This window comes from Grus americana, chromosome 4, assembly GCF_028858705.1.
Source record: "Grus americana isolate bGruAme1 chromosome 4, bGruAme1.mat, whole genome shotgun sequence".
Taxonomy (NCBI): domain Eukaryota; kingdom Metazoa; phylum Chordata; class Aves; order Gruiformes; family Gruidae; genus Grus; species Grus americana.
In genome coordinates this window covers 76,170,829-76,187,921 of record NC_072855.1, presented here as the reverse complement: position 1 = coordinate 76,187,921, position 17,093 = coordinate 76,170,829, and the positions used below count along the sequence as shown (strand labels likewise).

The window sequence follows — 17,093 nt, the reverse complement described above, 5'->3', positions numbered from 1 at the left end:
ACATTCGTGATTATGATCTAATGTGCCAACACTTAGCCAAGCTACGAGCAAGAAAGTCTTACAGGGAAACAATACTATCGACCTCATGCATAGCCTGGTACTAACCCAGGTTCATCTGTACCAGGACAGGGCGTTCTGCTGGGTTTTTTTTCCCCTCTGTCCACTTAGTTTCCTCTGTTCTAGACAGACAGGATGAGTTGGTGAGGTAGAACACATAGTTGCTGGACTGGAACAAATTGTTTATTTTCCATTGTTTGTAATCATGCATGACTTATTATGCTTGTTGTGGTTTGTTTTGTGTTTTTTTTTTTTAACTGGGATTTTCCATTTATACTCCACCGAGAATCAGTGGTGTTCACTATTGCAAAGGCTGCCTTCTGAGTGAAGTTTTTCTTCTGATTAGGGTAGTCCCACTGACCACACAGCAGGCTAACTATGTCTGTGTCCTTCCTCCGCACTTCTAAGCCTCCAGTCACTGCCAAAAGGCTATTGATGGTCATTAATCCTTAAGAATGAAGTAGCATCTGAAAAGGAGCGAGCAAAGCTGAAACAAATGCTGTGCTCAGAGTCAGTTTACAGCAATGACGTATACTCAAATCAAAACATTCCCATGTAAAGATACCCAACGCTAAGCTGAGATGCTCAATGTTTTCTGTGGTACTATGTCTGAATCTTCAGTTTATCTGCAGTATAACTTCTGTAGTGATAACCTTGGGTTCACTGTAGTGTTTCACCTCCTTTGCCCTCTGCGTGGCTTCTAGCAGCATGTTTTGCACTGTACCCTGCATTTCCTTACATTAAATATATCTTTCACTGTCTCGAGACAAGGATGTGTTTTTCTGCCTCCGGCAAATCACTGGCTGCATCATTCTCCTGTTAATAAGACTTCCCCCCCCTCCCCCTGCTCTGGTTAGAGGTCAATCTGAAGTGCAGGAAAGAATGATTATGATAACAGGAGGAAACAGGAAGAATCATGCTTTCTTTTTCAATCTGTTTTTTATTATTGTTTTAATGTAAAACATTGTTTCAATTAAATGCTGACCTGTGCAGTGGTGTGTGAGTGCACATGCTGAAATGAATTCAGGATTTGTTTGAAAAGCTGTGACCTCTTTATTCCTGTTCTGGATCAAGGCTGTTGCATTTCATACCTGCTGCTGAGGACTGAAATTTCACTCGTACTCCGAGTAGCACAGGCAGAAATGGTCCTTAAGAGCACTGCTCTCCTTGGGCATTTTTATGTGCTGTTCTCTCAATTTTTTTAAAATAAAGTTGTTTTTAAGAATTCATCATGTCATGGAGAAAAGATAACCATGACACAATTAAAATGCATCAAATGGGCACTAGGCTAAACTGGTACCTGATGGAGCAGATATGTATAGAAATGAGGAGCAGAGATCCTTATCAGTTGCTTGCTTTCTCTGACTTAATTTCATGCTACGCTATTTTAGTCTTTCATTTTTTTTTTAAAGTGAGAGTGCCAGATGAATTGACTTTGCCAAAAAGAAAATGTAGGACTCAACCCCAATACCTACTTCCACCCCCTGAAGTGTTACCTGCAATGACACTAGAATAAGATGTTGAGTTTGTTATTTGCTTGGATGTAAATTTTAAATCTGGGGGAGTTAATCTGTATTGTCTTGCTTAAGTTTTTTGTTTGCTTAAAATGAACTGTTTCAGAGGAAGGAAGAAGGGGGGGAGGAATGACATGAAAATTGTCTGGGTTGTTAAAATGAGTCAGTTATATTTTATACTTGTCCTCTGGTGACCAGATTTTCATTTTTCTCCTTGGCCTCATGGAATGTTTTTATTTATATATCTTATTAGTTCTGGATGTTCTGTGCAAGGGGAAACCTGAATTACAAACTTTTTTTTTCATTATTGTATTAAGAGCCTGGGTATTGAATGCAGGTGCTCAGACTCTGCCATAATTGGCAGTTTATGGAGAGACACCAGCTGTACTGCTTCACAGGGGAGATATTATATCTCTTCACACGTTGTATATATTGTAGGAAATGCAGAATTCCTGTAATTGTCAGAAACTTTGCATGTCTGCATCTACCAGTGCCTCTGTAGAAAAAAGACAACAATCTGCTGAAAGTTAAAACCATGTCTATTTTCAGAAATGGCTTATCCCTTTTATTGTCCTTTCATGTAGCACTAATTGATGTTTTGTTTGGTTAAATATAGAAAAGATTTAGCAAATGTTTGTCTTTTTATGGTCATGCAAGGTGAAATGGTGTACTAACTACCTCTTTTTTTTTTAACACATGACAGGTTATATTACATATCTGCATGTGTGTATACAAGATTATACTCATCATGTAATAATATACTAAATCACATCTTTAACAGTTTCAGTTCACAGAACAGAGTTGGAAGTAGAAGCAATAGAACTCCAAATCATATTAGACCTTAAAAGGCATAATTATAGAGTGGGAAAACCATGATGCTTCTGGGCATCTTACACAGTGGGGGCCGTAGTTGCTCCCTCTGGGGAGTGCCTGGGAGCTGCAGATGGTACCACTTGGTCCTGCATGAGGACTATTGATATATTGATGTGCAAGTGGGTGGGACCTGAGTGGCTTTTGAAGGATTGAATTATAGGGGGAAGCTAGGAATTAGTATCAAGATTTATAGGTATTGTATGTGAGTGATTTGGCCGAAGGAGAAGGTAAAAGCTATGCCCATGTTTGAAAAGTGTGATTGCTGAAGGGAACAAAGAGCTGTTGAGTGTTGCAGGGAATGTTTGTTGCGTATCAAGAAAAATATAAGTATCTGGCACCTTATTAGATAGCAAAATAGGGTTCCAATGAAAGTAAAAGAAATCTCATCGGTTTGTTTTTAAGAGCAGCTTGGAAAACACAGCCCTAGTAATAGAGGAATGGACAAGTCTGCAAATGCCTTTTGTGAGCTGATTTAACATTTGCCTTGAATGTTCATTATCCCTCTTCCTCTTGTGGTTTAGAAATGTGTTCGGATCGACGTGTGGACATTTGGAGGTTTTGTCCTGGTAGCTTCATCTCTGGGAACACAGGGGCAAGGCTGTTTCATTCTGTCTTTTGGAACAGATTTAGTTTATATTCTGTCTGTGGTCATTAAATCCCCTTTTTCTTGCTCTCTCATCGGAAGTGTCTTGCATGTTTTTTGACCTAGTTGAGGCCTGGCATTGAGACGTTCTTTTGAACATCATTTCCTTTCCAGACCTGCTTTGTGTTTGTGTTGTACATTTTGTGTTTGTGATTACCAGGAGGAAGTCTACATATTTCCATGTTTTCTTTGTTTTCAATAGGTTTGTACGCATTGCGGAGAGCACTGGGGGAAAGACCTAACCTATTAGACAACGAGGTGGCTGGGTCAGTGATGATTGCTTTCAATGACTTCCTGCAGGGGATGAATGATGTCAGGCCCAGTGCCATGAGGGAGGTGGCAGTTGATGTGCCAAAAGTAAGTTATTTTTTGCAATATGCTAGTAACATTGTTAGAGCCATATTAAGAGTTGCAGTTAGGTATTGAAATGCCCTACCAAAAGAGAGAAATTTTTGGGAAGTGGAAGCCTCAAAATAACAATAAATATTGTGCATCCTCTTTTTGTTTGCATATTTATTTGTTTAATTATAATTTTGAAGACCTATTTACAGAAGCTGAAGTTCCTAATCCTGTAGGAAGAGTTTGTAGTGCAGGAGCATACCTCCTGATCTGTAGTTCTGTATGCTGAGTGGGTTAATGGATAGCCCTGAAAGCTGGAGCCTTTTGTAAAGCAGACACAAACTTAAGCAGAAACTGTTAGCATTTGTAACCGAAGCGTATTGGAACAAAGTTTTAAAGAGATTGATTGCTGTGATTTTATGTAAAGCAGTTGACTAATTCTCTATGCAGTTCATACTGCTGTGATGTGAATGTCTTCAGTGGCATTATATGGTTTTAACTGAGGGCAGAATTAGGTACAGTAGGTAGGTTATCGCTGCCAAGCAGTTACCCATCAGGGGCTGTCATTGTATGAACAGTTCTTTTGGCAGTGCCAGGTTCTTCTTTATCCTGCTGACTGCCTTCTCACTTATGTATTATAGTAGTTCAGTAGCAGACACAACATAAATTGGGCTGGGGAACTGATCTGCTTTAAGATGACTCTGAGCTGGCTTAAGAAGATTCAGCAAAAGAAAATGCTGTGTTTAATCTTACTAAATCTTGACTCTGTCAGCCATTATGCTGGTGTTTCTCAGCAGCTCCCCAAGTCCTAGAAGAAAACATTTATGTATCATTGCATGAAGATGAGTCATCTGGGAATTAGATTGCACAACTGTAGACCCTTATTCCCAAACTATAGGAATGGGAAATAAAATCTGCGAACAGGATGCTGCACACAGCCAGCTCGGATATCACACTTGGCTTGTTAAGAGCCCACGCTGTGCAGTGAAGTGCTGGGTGGAAATGCCTGGGCTGGCCCCATACAGCTTTTCCTGGAAACTGTGTAGTGGCATCAATATCCGCAAAGGCTAATTAGTTCTGCTGAGAACCGGAGTTACTAATTCTCTCGTTGCATATTGTGCTACTGGCCCTTGGGCTTACGTCATTATCACTGTACTGTGCCTTTTAGACATACCAGTCCATTTGGAACCAGATGGAGTGCTGCTAAACAGCACAAGACAGACAGACAGAAGTGAGGTCTCCAGGTACTGCAGGAAATCTGTTCTGAATCCATGTCAACCTACTACTCAGGCTCCTGTTGTCCACTAAACCATCCTGCCAATGGCTTCCTTGATTGTCGCTTACTTTTATTTGTTAAACACCAGCTGAGTCACTGGAGTACCGCTGAAATGCATTGCTTTATTGAAGGAAAGATAACATACTGCAGATTCCTTTTGCACTGACAGGACCTGCATTTTTACAAAATAATGTGTATTCTGTGAAGATGTAGGGTAAATTTCAGGCCATCTGCTTGGTGCCTGAGGTGAGTTTAAAGCGGAATCTAAAGTACCAGATTTTGTGTCCTCCCACATCACCTACCAAAGGAGGTGCTGGAATTCAGTTTAACCATTATTTTGGGCTGCTGAGCTACCAGCTTACCAAGATGAAGGTACCTGTGCATGCTCAGAAGCAGTCTGAATATCTGGGAATACTGACATGACTGTCCATGAAAATCACAGTACTACGAATCCAGTATTGTAACACCACCACCCTCAAGGCTAATTACTCCATTACCATTTGTATTTGAGGTGGGAAAGTGCCCTAAGTCAGCTCAAATCCATTGGTTAGTTGAAGGAACTTGGTTATGCTGTGGCTGGGTGGCCAGGATGGCCAAATTGTTTCATCAACATGGAGCTTGTTCTCTGAAATCTGTGGAACTTTGAGTAAGCTGTAAAGAAAACTTAATTTTCAAATCAGTCTTTGCTTGGCACTAGTTGCTTGGCTGTTTAGAAGGCTACTAGGCTAAATTGCTCTGATGCAGTCTTTTGTCTTATTTAAAACCTAGAAAAAACTCCTGTTGTGTGTATAGTTGGGGTAGTAGCTAAAGAACAAGGAGATATATTAGAAGTGACTTGTTCAGGTGGCCTCAAGCAAGGCACTTCATGGTATATGAGGGTATTTGATAACCTTTATGGAATGCTTTGCAGTCTGCTTCTGAAAAGTGCTCTATGACAAGCTAGTTATTAGGGGGTTTGTCATTGACATAAATTGAGCTTCTTTTTTTTCTTTTTTTATTCCAAGCATATTCAAAATTACTGGTGCGGAAAATAGCCAATATGAAGTGAGTTTGGGGTGGTAGACAGAAAGTGAGACTGTGCTGGAGGTGGAGGTGCCACCACATTTGGGTTTTTGTGTTCCTTTCTGCATTCCTTTGTCCTTCTAGTTGTGTCCGGATTGCCATGCACATTGGCTGTGACCAAGGCAAATGCAAAATACTTGCTGCCTGGTTCCATGTAGCATCTTGTTTTCTGTTTTTACAGAATTGTTCTTGAACTTTGCTATGTGTTACAAACTTTTTAGAAAGCTGCTTTTTCTGCAGCAGGGATTTAGGAGAGAGGGGATGCACGTTATAAATCAGGAAGTTAATACTTTAGTTCTTTTGAGAGTTGCACTGTAGTTGCTGTTCCTCCCTCTCCTATGGGTCCTTCTGAAATTTTTGTAGAGTGTGATGGGTTTTGGTTGCCCGTTTCACTCCCTTTACTGTAATTCAATGCTCAGATTTGTGTCTTTGCAGCCAAAAGGTTCTGGATGAGACATCCTTTGCACGTCTGCTTTATTTCTTTATTGCTGCTGCTTGACAGCCTCTGGGGAGTTGCTGCTCTGCATCGTATTCTGAGCTCTGTTGACCTGGGGAGAGCTAAAGATTACGGCAGTAATGAAATCTTGGTGTCTTACACACTGTAGCAGAGCACTGTCTTTGCATATGTAAGCTCAGCCCCAAGGCTAGTCTTTAAAACAATTTCCACAGTGACAGAGTATCACACTTCATTGCTTATGTTGCAAAAAAACTTTCTGTTGAGTTTGTGTGCAGGTAAAGGAAGTGTAGCTAGCTGTCCGAATGTGCGCGCTAGGATTTGTGTTAATTGCAGCTGGGAAATTACTGAGGATTTTTGTGCAAAACTAATCCATCTAGTTTTTCCAAGCTTATGTGTATCTAAAAGAATTCTTACTTGTGACTGTTTTATTGTTGGTGGACTGTTTGTTTTTTTTTTCCTGGTACTTATCTCTATCCTTTTGAAATGAGGGGAAAAAAAATATTTCTGTTTAGGACTTGACCAGAATGTGAAGGTAGTGTTTTATTAGTTATTTTTGCTTTTAATACCATTGCTGCTTGAATTCCATACCTTGTATTATAGAAATTCTAAGTAAGTAATCTGAATCTTTGACTGGTTAACTTTCTTTTTCAACTCTTAATGGGCAAGCTCACATTTAGTGGCCCTGTTTGTATGTCCTGACCCAGTTGTCTCCCTTTCCTCCCCTTCCTGATTTTAAATGCAAGCAAAATCAGAATAAGTCTCTAGATGACTGAAAACAACCTTCATATACACCTTTTCTGTACAATTCTATCACTTGTCTGGATGTATGACATATACCGAGTCTGAAAAATCATTTGAATAACACCTCAGGAGACTTGTGCAATATTCTGAATATTTGCAAGAGGATAAAAATAACATTTAGGTGTTTTCTGCTGACTTTTTTATGTGTGCAAAGTATTGCTAATGGATTTTTGCCTTCTGTTACTGAAAGTTATAGGGAATTCCTGATGGCTTGCTTAATTTTAAGAAGTTCTTGTTCATCCTTGTCAAAATCTTTGTCTAGCTAGAAAGACATGGTGATAGGAGTAAGTAGTCCATGCTTTACCAGGTATGAGTAAGGATCGATACTGAAAAATGAGAACAAGCTTATGTTATATGTTGTCTTCTGTAAGAAAAAGTTGTTTAAAATTGCCAAGATTTAGTTCTGTGCAGTTTACAGAGCTGCTAGGTAGAATTAAGGGTTGTAGGAGTAGGTAATACGTATCTTCAAAATGAAATTTAAAACATTGACAGTATTTCAGATCTGACTTAGAAATACCAGCTTTTAGAATAAGGGAAGATTGGAATTAACTGTCCTGAGTTTAATTATATTATTTAACCATGAAATTTGAGTGAAAAGGAGTAGTCTGCATGGGTGGAGCAGTGGCAAGATGCAAGTGAGGTATCTGACACGTCTTCACTTTTTATGAACTTGAATGTTTGCTTCATTGTCATTAAAAATCTGTAGGTGGATTTCTGTCTCTTATTGTGAAAACTCGGGCAGGAAAGGAGGATTCTTCTTACCGTTAGGCCCTTAACTGAGGTGCCTAAATTGGACACCTCCTTGCTGTATGTTCCCTCTAAAGGAAAGAGAGAAACTGGGTGTGAGACCACCTGTCTGACTTCTGAAAGAGTTTGTACTAGAGCTGAATTGCTCCATGAAGGTGTGTCTCTTTTGGCTGTGTTGGTAGCCCAAGATACCTAGCTCAAAGTCTGGTGGTAGGAATTCATGCTTGTGTTTCCCTCTCCTTTCCAGAGTGTTATGGAGTTTCTCCCTTTACTGTTTTTGTTGAATTTCAACACTTTCATTTCAAGACCACAGACTTGTGCACAGCCTGTTTTCATCCGTTTGCTACCATTCATTTAATCAGATTTGTGCAGTTAGTCTTGCTCGTAGCATGAAGCAGCACTTCAGAAGGGAATATTGGCAAGTTGCAAAAGTTGGCTCACAAGTTAGCAGAAATGGCACGCTGCTTTGGTAATGCCCCTGCTAAAATGCTTTCTTCCCCTTGCTACTGGGATACTCTGCTGTGTCTGATTCAGTCTTCACTCCACTATGACCTTTACTGAATTTGTGTTTCTTTTCTGTTTTTCTTTTTTTTTTCCCATAAGGGAATCCTGCCTTTGGCAGATCCTTCTGCCCTCAAATCCTTCTTAGCAGTCAGTGGTGATCTGCTCTACATATTTCATACTTCCTCAGGCTTATAAAGTAATTATTTAAGAACCAGAAGCTGCTGGTCACTAAGAAAGAGGTTGGTTTTTTTTTTTCCTAGAGTTCCTGTAACATATTCCTGGTGTGATGCAGATGATGTTCTGCAGGCAGCAGACTGGCAGCTCTTCGCCTTCCAGTTAGCCTTTAAACTCACAATATTTCTGAGGGGTTGACCTATGCGTTTTGATCTTTGGTGTTTGCTGTCTTTGTAATTTTCTTCTGTGTCAAAGACTGTCAATTGAGGAGAAGTTTTATTTGGTTTGTAGTTTGCTTGGACTTGCACAAAAGTGCTTGCAGCAAATCCAAATACTCTTTTTCTTCCATTTCCGTAGTAGACTGAATTGCCTCTGTCAGGGACTTTCTACTTTTAATTTCCACTCTGTGTACTGGTATCAGAAAAATGGCAACAGGGACAAGCCAGGAGGGACACCAATGTTCAAGTCAGGAGAAAGGTGATGCGTTGCCTCTTAGGAATACCCTGCTTGCCTTTCAAGTGTAGCTGACTTTCCAGAGCTGAAGGGTGATTTATGTCTGATAAATTTTTGGAAGAGTGTTTTAAGGCAGAAGATCATTTGATTTAGGTGCATCTTGACATGTTTAATATTTGAAGTGGACAGGAATGGATGGTGACAGGGCGAAGAACAGGCCAGGGGATGTGGGGAAAAGTCTCAGGCATGTTGACAGCAATGCGAGGAGAGGTGTAGCAGGTTTTAGATCCATGTGCTGTTTTGCGTAGGACGTATTAGTTCTGTCTTCATATATGCCTGACAAGCTTGTCCTGTGTCTTCAGCAGAGCAAATTTAACTGCAGTTGGGTTTGAATGTTGCTGTTTTGTGTGTAGTTTTTCTTCTGTGTAGATACTTGTCTGTTTGGAGGATTGTTTGTTTTTAAGCTTGTAGTCAAATCTCTAATGCCCAAGTCTTGTATGGGAGCAATAGTGTTGGCAAGTGGCAGAACCCTCAAAACTTCTAATGCTCAGTCCCGTTCAGCTTAGTGGGGTTATACAGCTGGGATCAGGGCCTTACTCTGCAGCTATAAATAAAACCAGCTTGGGCTTATACAGCCCTTTGCTTCAGGGAAGACATCAAAGTAATTTACAAATTCTGCATCAGCATCACATTAAAAAACAAGAGAATTGAGTTGTGACTTTGCTGGTGATCACACAAAGTGTTGCTGCCTGTGTGATCATGCTGTCATTTTATTGTTATTTTTACGTACTTTGTTATTGACCTTTGAAGTAGAGACAAAATATTTTACCTGCATCCACCAGCATAAAGTGAGTCTAATCCCATTTATGTTGTGTGACTTCATTAATAATTGCTTCTTGTTTAAAAAAGCTTTTTTGAAGAAGTGACTTGTTAAAAACAACTTAATGAAATAACCATTAGGCATTCTACAGAGCATTTTTGTTTTCTTTTTTAATAGTTTTGCTCCACTGTCTGAATTCAGCAAAATTTTCTGCTTTGCAGGTATCTTGGTCAGACATAGGAGGACTGGAAGATGTCAAGCTGAAATTGAAGCAGGCAGTTGAATGGCCCCTCAAGCATCCTGACTCCTTCACCCGAATGGGGATTCAGCCTCCAAAAGGTGTGCTGCTTTACGGGCCTCCTGGGTGCTCAAAAACAATGATAGCAAAAGCTTTGGCTCATGAAAGTGGTCTCAACTTCTTGGCAGTGAAGGTAGGCTATTTAGTCTTACATTTTCTTAACTCCTGCATGACAATTGATATCTTACCAATTTCCACTGCTAGAATCCAGTGGCTCTTAGTTTCTGATCATTACAAGTGCTGCAGTGAACACCTTGTAAATATCAAGTAAGGTTTGTGTTTTCTTTTGAAAAAGACTAGTGCTTTCTTGTGTGCTTTTTAAAAACTATTTATTTATTTTATCACAGCACAGAAGTTATGTTGGATGGCTGGGTAAGCTGTGTAGTGACATGTTAATTATTGGCATTACTTAAAATCTTTTTAAAAATGGAAACAATGAAATTCTTAAAGCAATATAAATACAACTCTGGATAGTGGGTAGCTCTTCCTACTGTAATAATTACTTGCTTGCATGGAAATATTATCATCTCATCTTACATTCTTTTTAATTCCTCAGGAAAGTCACTTTATTTTACTGTTCATGGTTCATTCAGACTTTTCTTGCCCTATTTGCCATTTTTCAGGGGAAACAATTCTACTTCATCAGTTTTTTAGAAAGTTTGCAAAATCAGTTATATCTGGACTATCCTTGGATAAGTGGGATATTCTCTCAGCATAAGAAACACTTTAAGTATAGAAAACTTGGATTTCATTGCCTATGAATCAGTGTAATTGATTACTGTGGGTTGTATGGAAAATGCATGAATGGAAGTTATTTAATAATAAAACTGAGCTTCATCACATAGGAAGAAAAAAAAGAAGATAGCAGAGTGATCCCACATGGGGTAGCCTTGCAGCTGTGTCAGAATGTTAATGAAGTGCAAGAAAAAACATTTGTTTAAGTATTTTAAAAGTATCATCTCCTCAGCAGTGAGATCACGTCCCCTTGTCTGTTGACCATCTCTTTACTCACAAAGCCTTCTGTGTTGTTAGTTTCTACGGAGCTTCCTCCTCTGCCTATCCTTTCCAACACACTGTAAGTGTAGCTCCAGATCCCGTCCTCTCTGGGAGCAGAGGCGGTTGCACTGGCCCTGAAGCCAGCAGCCCCTCATTGCCTGTGCTTCCCGGTATTGAAGACGGGCCTCTGGGTCATGGTCACATCAACAAGAGCAGCCTTGGAAACGTCAGCCCTTAAGAAACACTACCTTTACTGCCTGTTCCATAAAGACAAAGTAGTTCTTTGTACTCTGGAGTTACTGGTAAACAAGGTAACCTTTTCCTCCTGCACTGCTTAAAAGAAAACATTCTTCTTTGTCTTGCCCAAAGCACTGATGCCTGAAAGGGTGGGGAAAAAGGTAGCAGTCAAAAAAAAAAACCCAACCAAAACCCAAAAAAACCCCAGACAAAAACCAGTTAAAAATGAATGCTGTTGCTATCCTGTATTCATCAGACATAGCTACATCAGACATTTTTTTACTGATGCAGTGAATTGTCCAAAAGTAAAAGGTGGCTCATGCTGAATAGGAGGTAGCTGAAGGTACACTGTTATGAAATGCTTTTGTACAGTAATGCAGTGTTTGTTCACAGTGGAGTTCTGGCGGTGCAAACCCCCCTGTCATTGACGAGCCACAGCAGAAGCGGCTGGCTTGGGTAAACTGCATTTTATTCCCTGTTGGTTTAAATCCCTTGGCCTCGAACTGGTCGAATAGTCAATGTACAGATGTTTCAAGAAGCATAGCTCTGGAGCGTGTCCAGCCTTGGATATGTTGACTCCAGGAAGGGAACATAGCCCACTTTCTCTAACTTCACATTTGCTTCCTGGACAGAAAAGGAGACATCCATCATGTACTAAATGTGTTAAACATCATTGTCTGTACTTAAAGCACAACAGGCATGAATTAATTTCCACTCTGTGTTCCTGCAATAAATCCAAAGTAGATGAATTTGTAGGGGTTTTTTGTTTTTTGTTTGAGAGGGGATTTTTCTTTTCTTGCTTATAGTCCTATTAATTTTCCTATTCTCTACGTTATGTCTCAAATATCTGTCCCTGGAACCGATACCAGGCTTTTTGAAATGGAAGCGTATTTCTTGATAATTTACTTTTCAGACTTGCATTTTCCTTCCAGTCTCTCTTGCCCCAAATAAGTAATTTTGATGAAAAGTGTCTGCTGTACAGCCTGTAGAATATGTGTACTCTTTCAGGATAGTTCAGGTGGCTCAGGTTCTTGGGTTGGTCTCGAGAACAGACTGCAGACAGCAAGCATAGCTCTGGCTGCGGGAGCAGGCTGCTGGATGCCGTCTTTCCCTGTGCCTGAAACCTGAGAGGAAATTGAGTACGTTACATGCAGTGCTTACTTGGTCCAGTGATTTTTGGACCTGTTATGTCTGCATGCTACATTTAAGATACATGGGCACAGTAAGTCTAACTCAAGAAGTGCTGAACGTCCTCTACTTGTCGAAGTTGACTGCCCTGCTTGGGTGCAACAGGTATCACCCCTGCCCCAGCCGGCCTCCAGGAAGGCTTTGCACTGTTTCCCAGATGTGTCTATGCAATGTCCGTGCAATTTGGACAGCTGATTGTGTTAAATGAGGCACTTCAGCTGGGTTAAATGTAAGCTGTTAAAATGTGACATTTCCATGTGTGTTGGGCATGGCTGGCTGTCATCATGCTGTATGAGGCATGGTCAAAATGACGCAGCCTCCAGCCCGTGTCTGACTTGCCTCTAATGAGGTTTGGAAGATGGGCAAAGTCTAGATGTAACTTCTGGGCAGAGGAGCTGAAGAAAATAACGTGATAACAGATGTTTGACGTTGCATCCTGTTCTCTCCTGAAATCTATTGTGAAGTTTGAATGGTTAGTGTTACAATGAACGTGGCCCTTTTGTAAACACGCTCTTTGATATTTGGCCAAAACTTTTTATAGCTATATTTTCACCAAGATTGGTGACCTTTTCCTTTTCCAGAGAAAAGCAGTTGGTTGATTTGTTTGTTTTACAAAGCAATCTTGCATATCATTCCTAAAGGGAATTGTTTATTTGTATTCCTTCACTTGACTTTCTTTGTCTCTAATACAATATATCCGCTAAATTTACTGGGGAGGAGGTTGTCAACTACTTTCAGGGGATGGCTCTTCCTGCTCCCTCCCACCACACCATTTTCTAAATCTCTTGCAGCATTGAGGCTTTTCAGAGTTTTAGTGGTCATCTTGATTATTCCCCCCCTCCCAAACCTCTGTTGCAAAAAAGAAAACTAAATTGTTCTCAACTTCTTGGAGAGTTTTCAGTGTTTTGTGGTCATGGATACAAGCGAATATTAGACTGTGTGAAGGAATGAATTAGGATAACTTTTTCATTCTTTAGGATTGAACATCAGTCGACTTATCAATAGTTTTTGATCTGGTTCAATTCTTATTTCAGTCAACCCTGTATGCACTTCTGTACTTCTTCATACTCCTTTTGTGCTCGCCCTAAAGCTTGTAATTTTCTTCTGAAATGTATCTTATGCATTTCTTTTTCTAATAGGCAAAGAAAATTGCATACAGATATTGGACCTATCAGTATTAATAGGATGGGGGATATACTTTCCAGCTTCTGCCAGGCTGATAACAGCTTTCTGTTATATACAACTGTCTCTGTGACATTTTTGCTTTCGATGTCATCTAGTTTTCTGAAATTGAACATGAAGAAACCCTTTGTCACTGTGTTATTTCTGTGGGCGCTTTTTCCCTTCTTTTGACTGTTTGTGGCAAGTATCTCTCTGTACTGTTTTGACAGTTCCTGCACTTAGGGTCAGCTTCGGCTGGCTGCTTTTTTGAGATATATGTTGGTTAGACCGCTAGGATTTTATGGTGATATTATAAGAATATTTTTGGAGGAAACTTCTATATCTTGCTGTATGGCAGAGATAATTATATCTGTATTTTTCTTGCATCTTAGTTTATTTAGATTTGTTATGACTACCTTCTTGGATTTTTTTTATTTTTAGGAAATCCTGCATCATTGTGTTGTGCTAATAATCTAATGAATATTACTTCACAGATTTTTCTGTTGCTTTTCTGGGAAGCAACTTACAGAGAATCTCTGTGGATATTTTTTTTCTCTCTCATTATTATGATATCTAGATAATGAACTTTACTACCAAACAAGAAAACCATTGTGTCTTGTAGTTTTTAACCTATTTCAAAATGAATGCTGAAATTTGCTCTTAAGTTGTCAGGCTGGGAGGCACCACCATGGTACCTACCCAGATAAACTCCATCACCCAGTTGCAATGTGCTCCTTAGATGACGGTCCCATGAAGGCTGTGAGGATTGGAAAATCCTTTTGCCCCCTGACTTGCCCATAAGCCCAGGATGCTGCGTACTAGAGGGGATGTATGTTGTTGATAGTATCCTGCATTGGATTACCTTCTACTTACTCAGCCTGCTAAAACCAGGGGGAGACTCTCTGCTAATTTCAGGAGGCTTTTGCTCAGGGTTATATCAACAGGGGACTTAGAGTTCCCTTTTCTGTTCAACAAGCAGATTACCTGAGTTTACAAAATAAGTAACAAGAAAAATCAGGTAACTTCTATATGCTTGTAATGGTTTCGGAAGCGTATTTTTTCCCCTTGCTGCTTAGTGCTTTTTAATATTTGTCTGTTTAAAATAAAAACTAAGGGCAAAACTCACCTAGTGATAGTGACAAAAAACAGCTTAAATTTTTAGAAAATTTAGATCTCTAAAAGTTAAACCCTTGGAATTCATCTGAGACACACAAATTGTTATAAATGTGATGAAGCAATATTTAAAAAAACCCCAAACAACCCCAAACCTAGCCATAATGGCAAGTAGTGTTTAAGGATGTAAACACAAAGCAGGCCAACAGTACAGATGACATGTATTATACTGCTCTAAAATATTATTGCATTGGTTAAGAGCTCCAACTATGCTGGAGAAAAAATAGGTTAGAAAATATTCCTGACATTTTATTTGCTGTTACTTAAATGCTTGGGCTGAAGGAATCTTTTCTTTTTTCAATTAGCAGTAATTACAAAAATACACACTGTTCTCAGAGCTCTGACTTCACCTTGGCTTGATTTAACTTCCTGTATCACCCTGCCGATGCTTTTGTACCACTCCCCGTGCTTGACATGTGCTTAAGCTTAGTTTGTCATCTGGGTGAATTACGTCAAAATATTTTCCAGTTGAAGTTTCCTCTGCTTTTCCCTTTAGCTCTTGGCTGTGGCAGCTCAAACAGATTAATGAGGCTTGGAAAGGCCAACTGCTTTGCTTTGTGAAGAACTGTCACTGAATTTTGGGGAGATAGTTTAGCTTTTTGATGGGGATTTCAGTGGGCAGAAGCATGAAATAAGCACGCTTGGTGCCTGTAACTAGCTAAGCAAAACATTTAAGATGGAGGGGAAAAAAAAAAAAAGCAGCATTGTGGTTTTACGAGAAACTCTGACAAATGTTTGATAAAATTTCTAAAAAGATCCATAGTAACACATTTACAATAACTTATCAGTTAATTAGCAGATAGTGAAACTAACTATATTTGAAAATTTGTTTAACATTTTTACAAGGGATAACAATTTGAGATACATTAGTGAACTCTTTTAATCCTGAAGCTACCTGCATGTTTTACTCAACTAAAAATAAGGCATTAATCCATTTTTACCATAAGCTTCCCAAAAATGAATGGGCAAGCAGAAAATGATTCAAAGATAATCCTGTCTTTTTTCTTGTCCCTTCTCAATTACTTTGGAAGATTAATTTTTATTAGCACTTGGTTTCTCTCTTTCCTTTTCAGTTACCAAGGGTTTGTCAGCAATAAGGTAAAAGTAGGAATCGCAGAACGGGGTGTTGCTGAAGGGGTGAAACGTCAGCAGCTGAATACAGTTTGCAGCGCTCATGGCTAATTTTGTGTTGTCTTGGTGTATGATTTTTTTTTGTTTGGATCCCATGTGGATACAGCCCCGATGGTGCCAAGGATGGTCCCAGACAGAACAGTGGATGGCAGCTGTTCAGCCTCTAGCTAAAAGTGGTAGTGAATAGGAATCGGTGCTGAAAATCTGTGATGAACTGGAATCCCTCGTAAAGGGATTTCTCTGTGGATGGTGCAGGTGAGCGGGATGAGTTACTCTTAGATCTGCTTCAGCTGTGTCACGATAGAATTTCACTTCTGACTTGATACTGTTGTGCCCGTGCTGGCGCAACACTTGGTAAGCATGCAAAATTCTGGTAGATTTGAGTGACAGCTGTGCCTGAGTGCTGAAGAGGGCCCTCTCTGAAGGCGCTGGTGCATGCAGTGAATTTAATTCAATGTTTCCAGTGAGTTCACTCTACCAATACTGGTGTCTGGCAAACAAGTGAATTCTGAGGCATGCCAGTAACGAAGAAAGGATATTATATTTGCCTTTGCAGTCTGATTACGCTGGTTTTAGCAACTTCACCGCAAGGATTGAGGATGACAATTTTTTGCCAGCCTACTCCCTTAGATGCTTTGGGGCCCACAAGCACCTGTTGAAATTTAAGTTTTTAAAACACCAGACAGGTGTCAACAAGTTTTTAAGGTCCTCTGGAATGCAGGGCAAAGGGAGAGGAAGCGATTAAAACGGTACACGGCGCTCAGCCTGGAGTTTACATCTGCTGAGAAGCCGGGAGTAATGCAGATTAAATCATTAAACAGCATTGAAAGAGAAGAAATAGGCTTTATCCTTAACAAGCAAATATACTATGTTTTCTGAGCAAATATTGTTCTATGTAGCGTAACCAATTACCAAATCACACATGTACAACCTCTGCATTAGAAATAGCCTTACTGTTAAAATAAAGGAAGTCTCACTGTTGATCTTGTTAACTCTCTTGCCTGCAGCCGGCCAGAGTTGTATGTTGCTTTGGTTTGACTGTGGTAGGGATGGGATAGCATTTTGCCGTAGAGATTACAGTATCAAAAGACTATGTAACTAATTTCTGAGTCTCTTCCAAATCAGTTAATTTTGTTAGAGTAGATCATCTCACCTGCATGGTCATGGAACTGGAAAGAATGGAGGAGGG

General features: G+C 39.8%; 1 protein-coding gene across 1 annotated transcript in view; it reads left to right on the top strand.

The window, feature by feature from the left end:
* AFG2A (AFG2 AAA ATPase homolog A) overlaps nt 1-17,093 on the top strand; it is a 221,719-nt gene that overhangs the window by 23,295 nt on the left and 181,331 nt on the right. Inside the window, 2 exon segments of the mRNA XM_054824028.1 lie at nt 3,290-3,444; nt 9,942-10,151. Of these exon segments, the coding sequence (XP_054680003.1) occupies nt 3,290-3,444; nt 9,942-10,151 (365 nt within the window).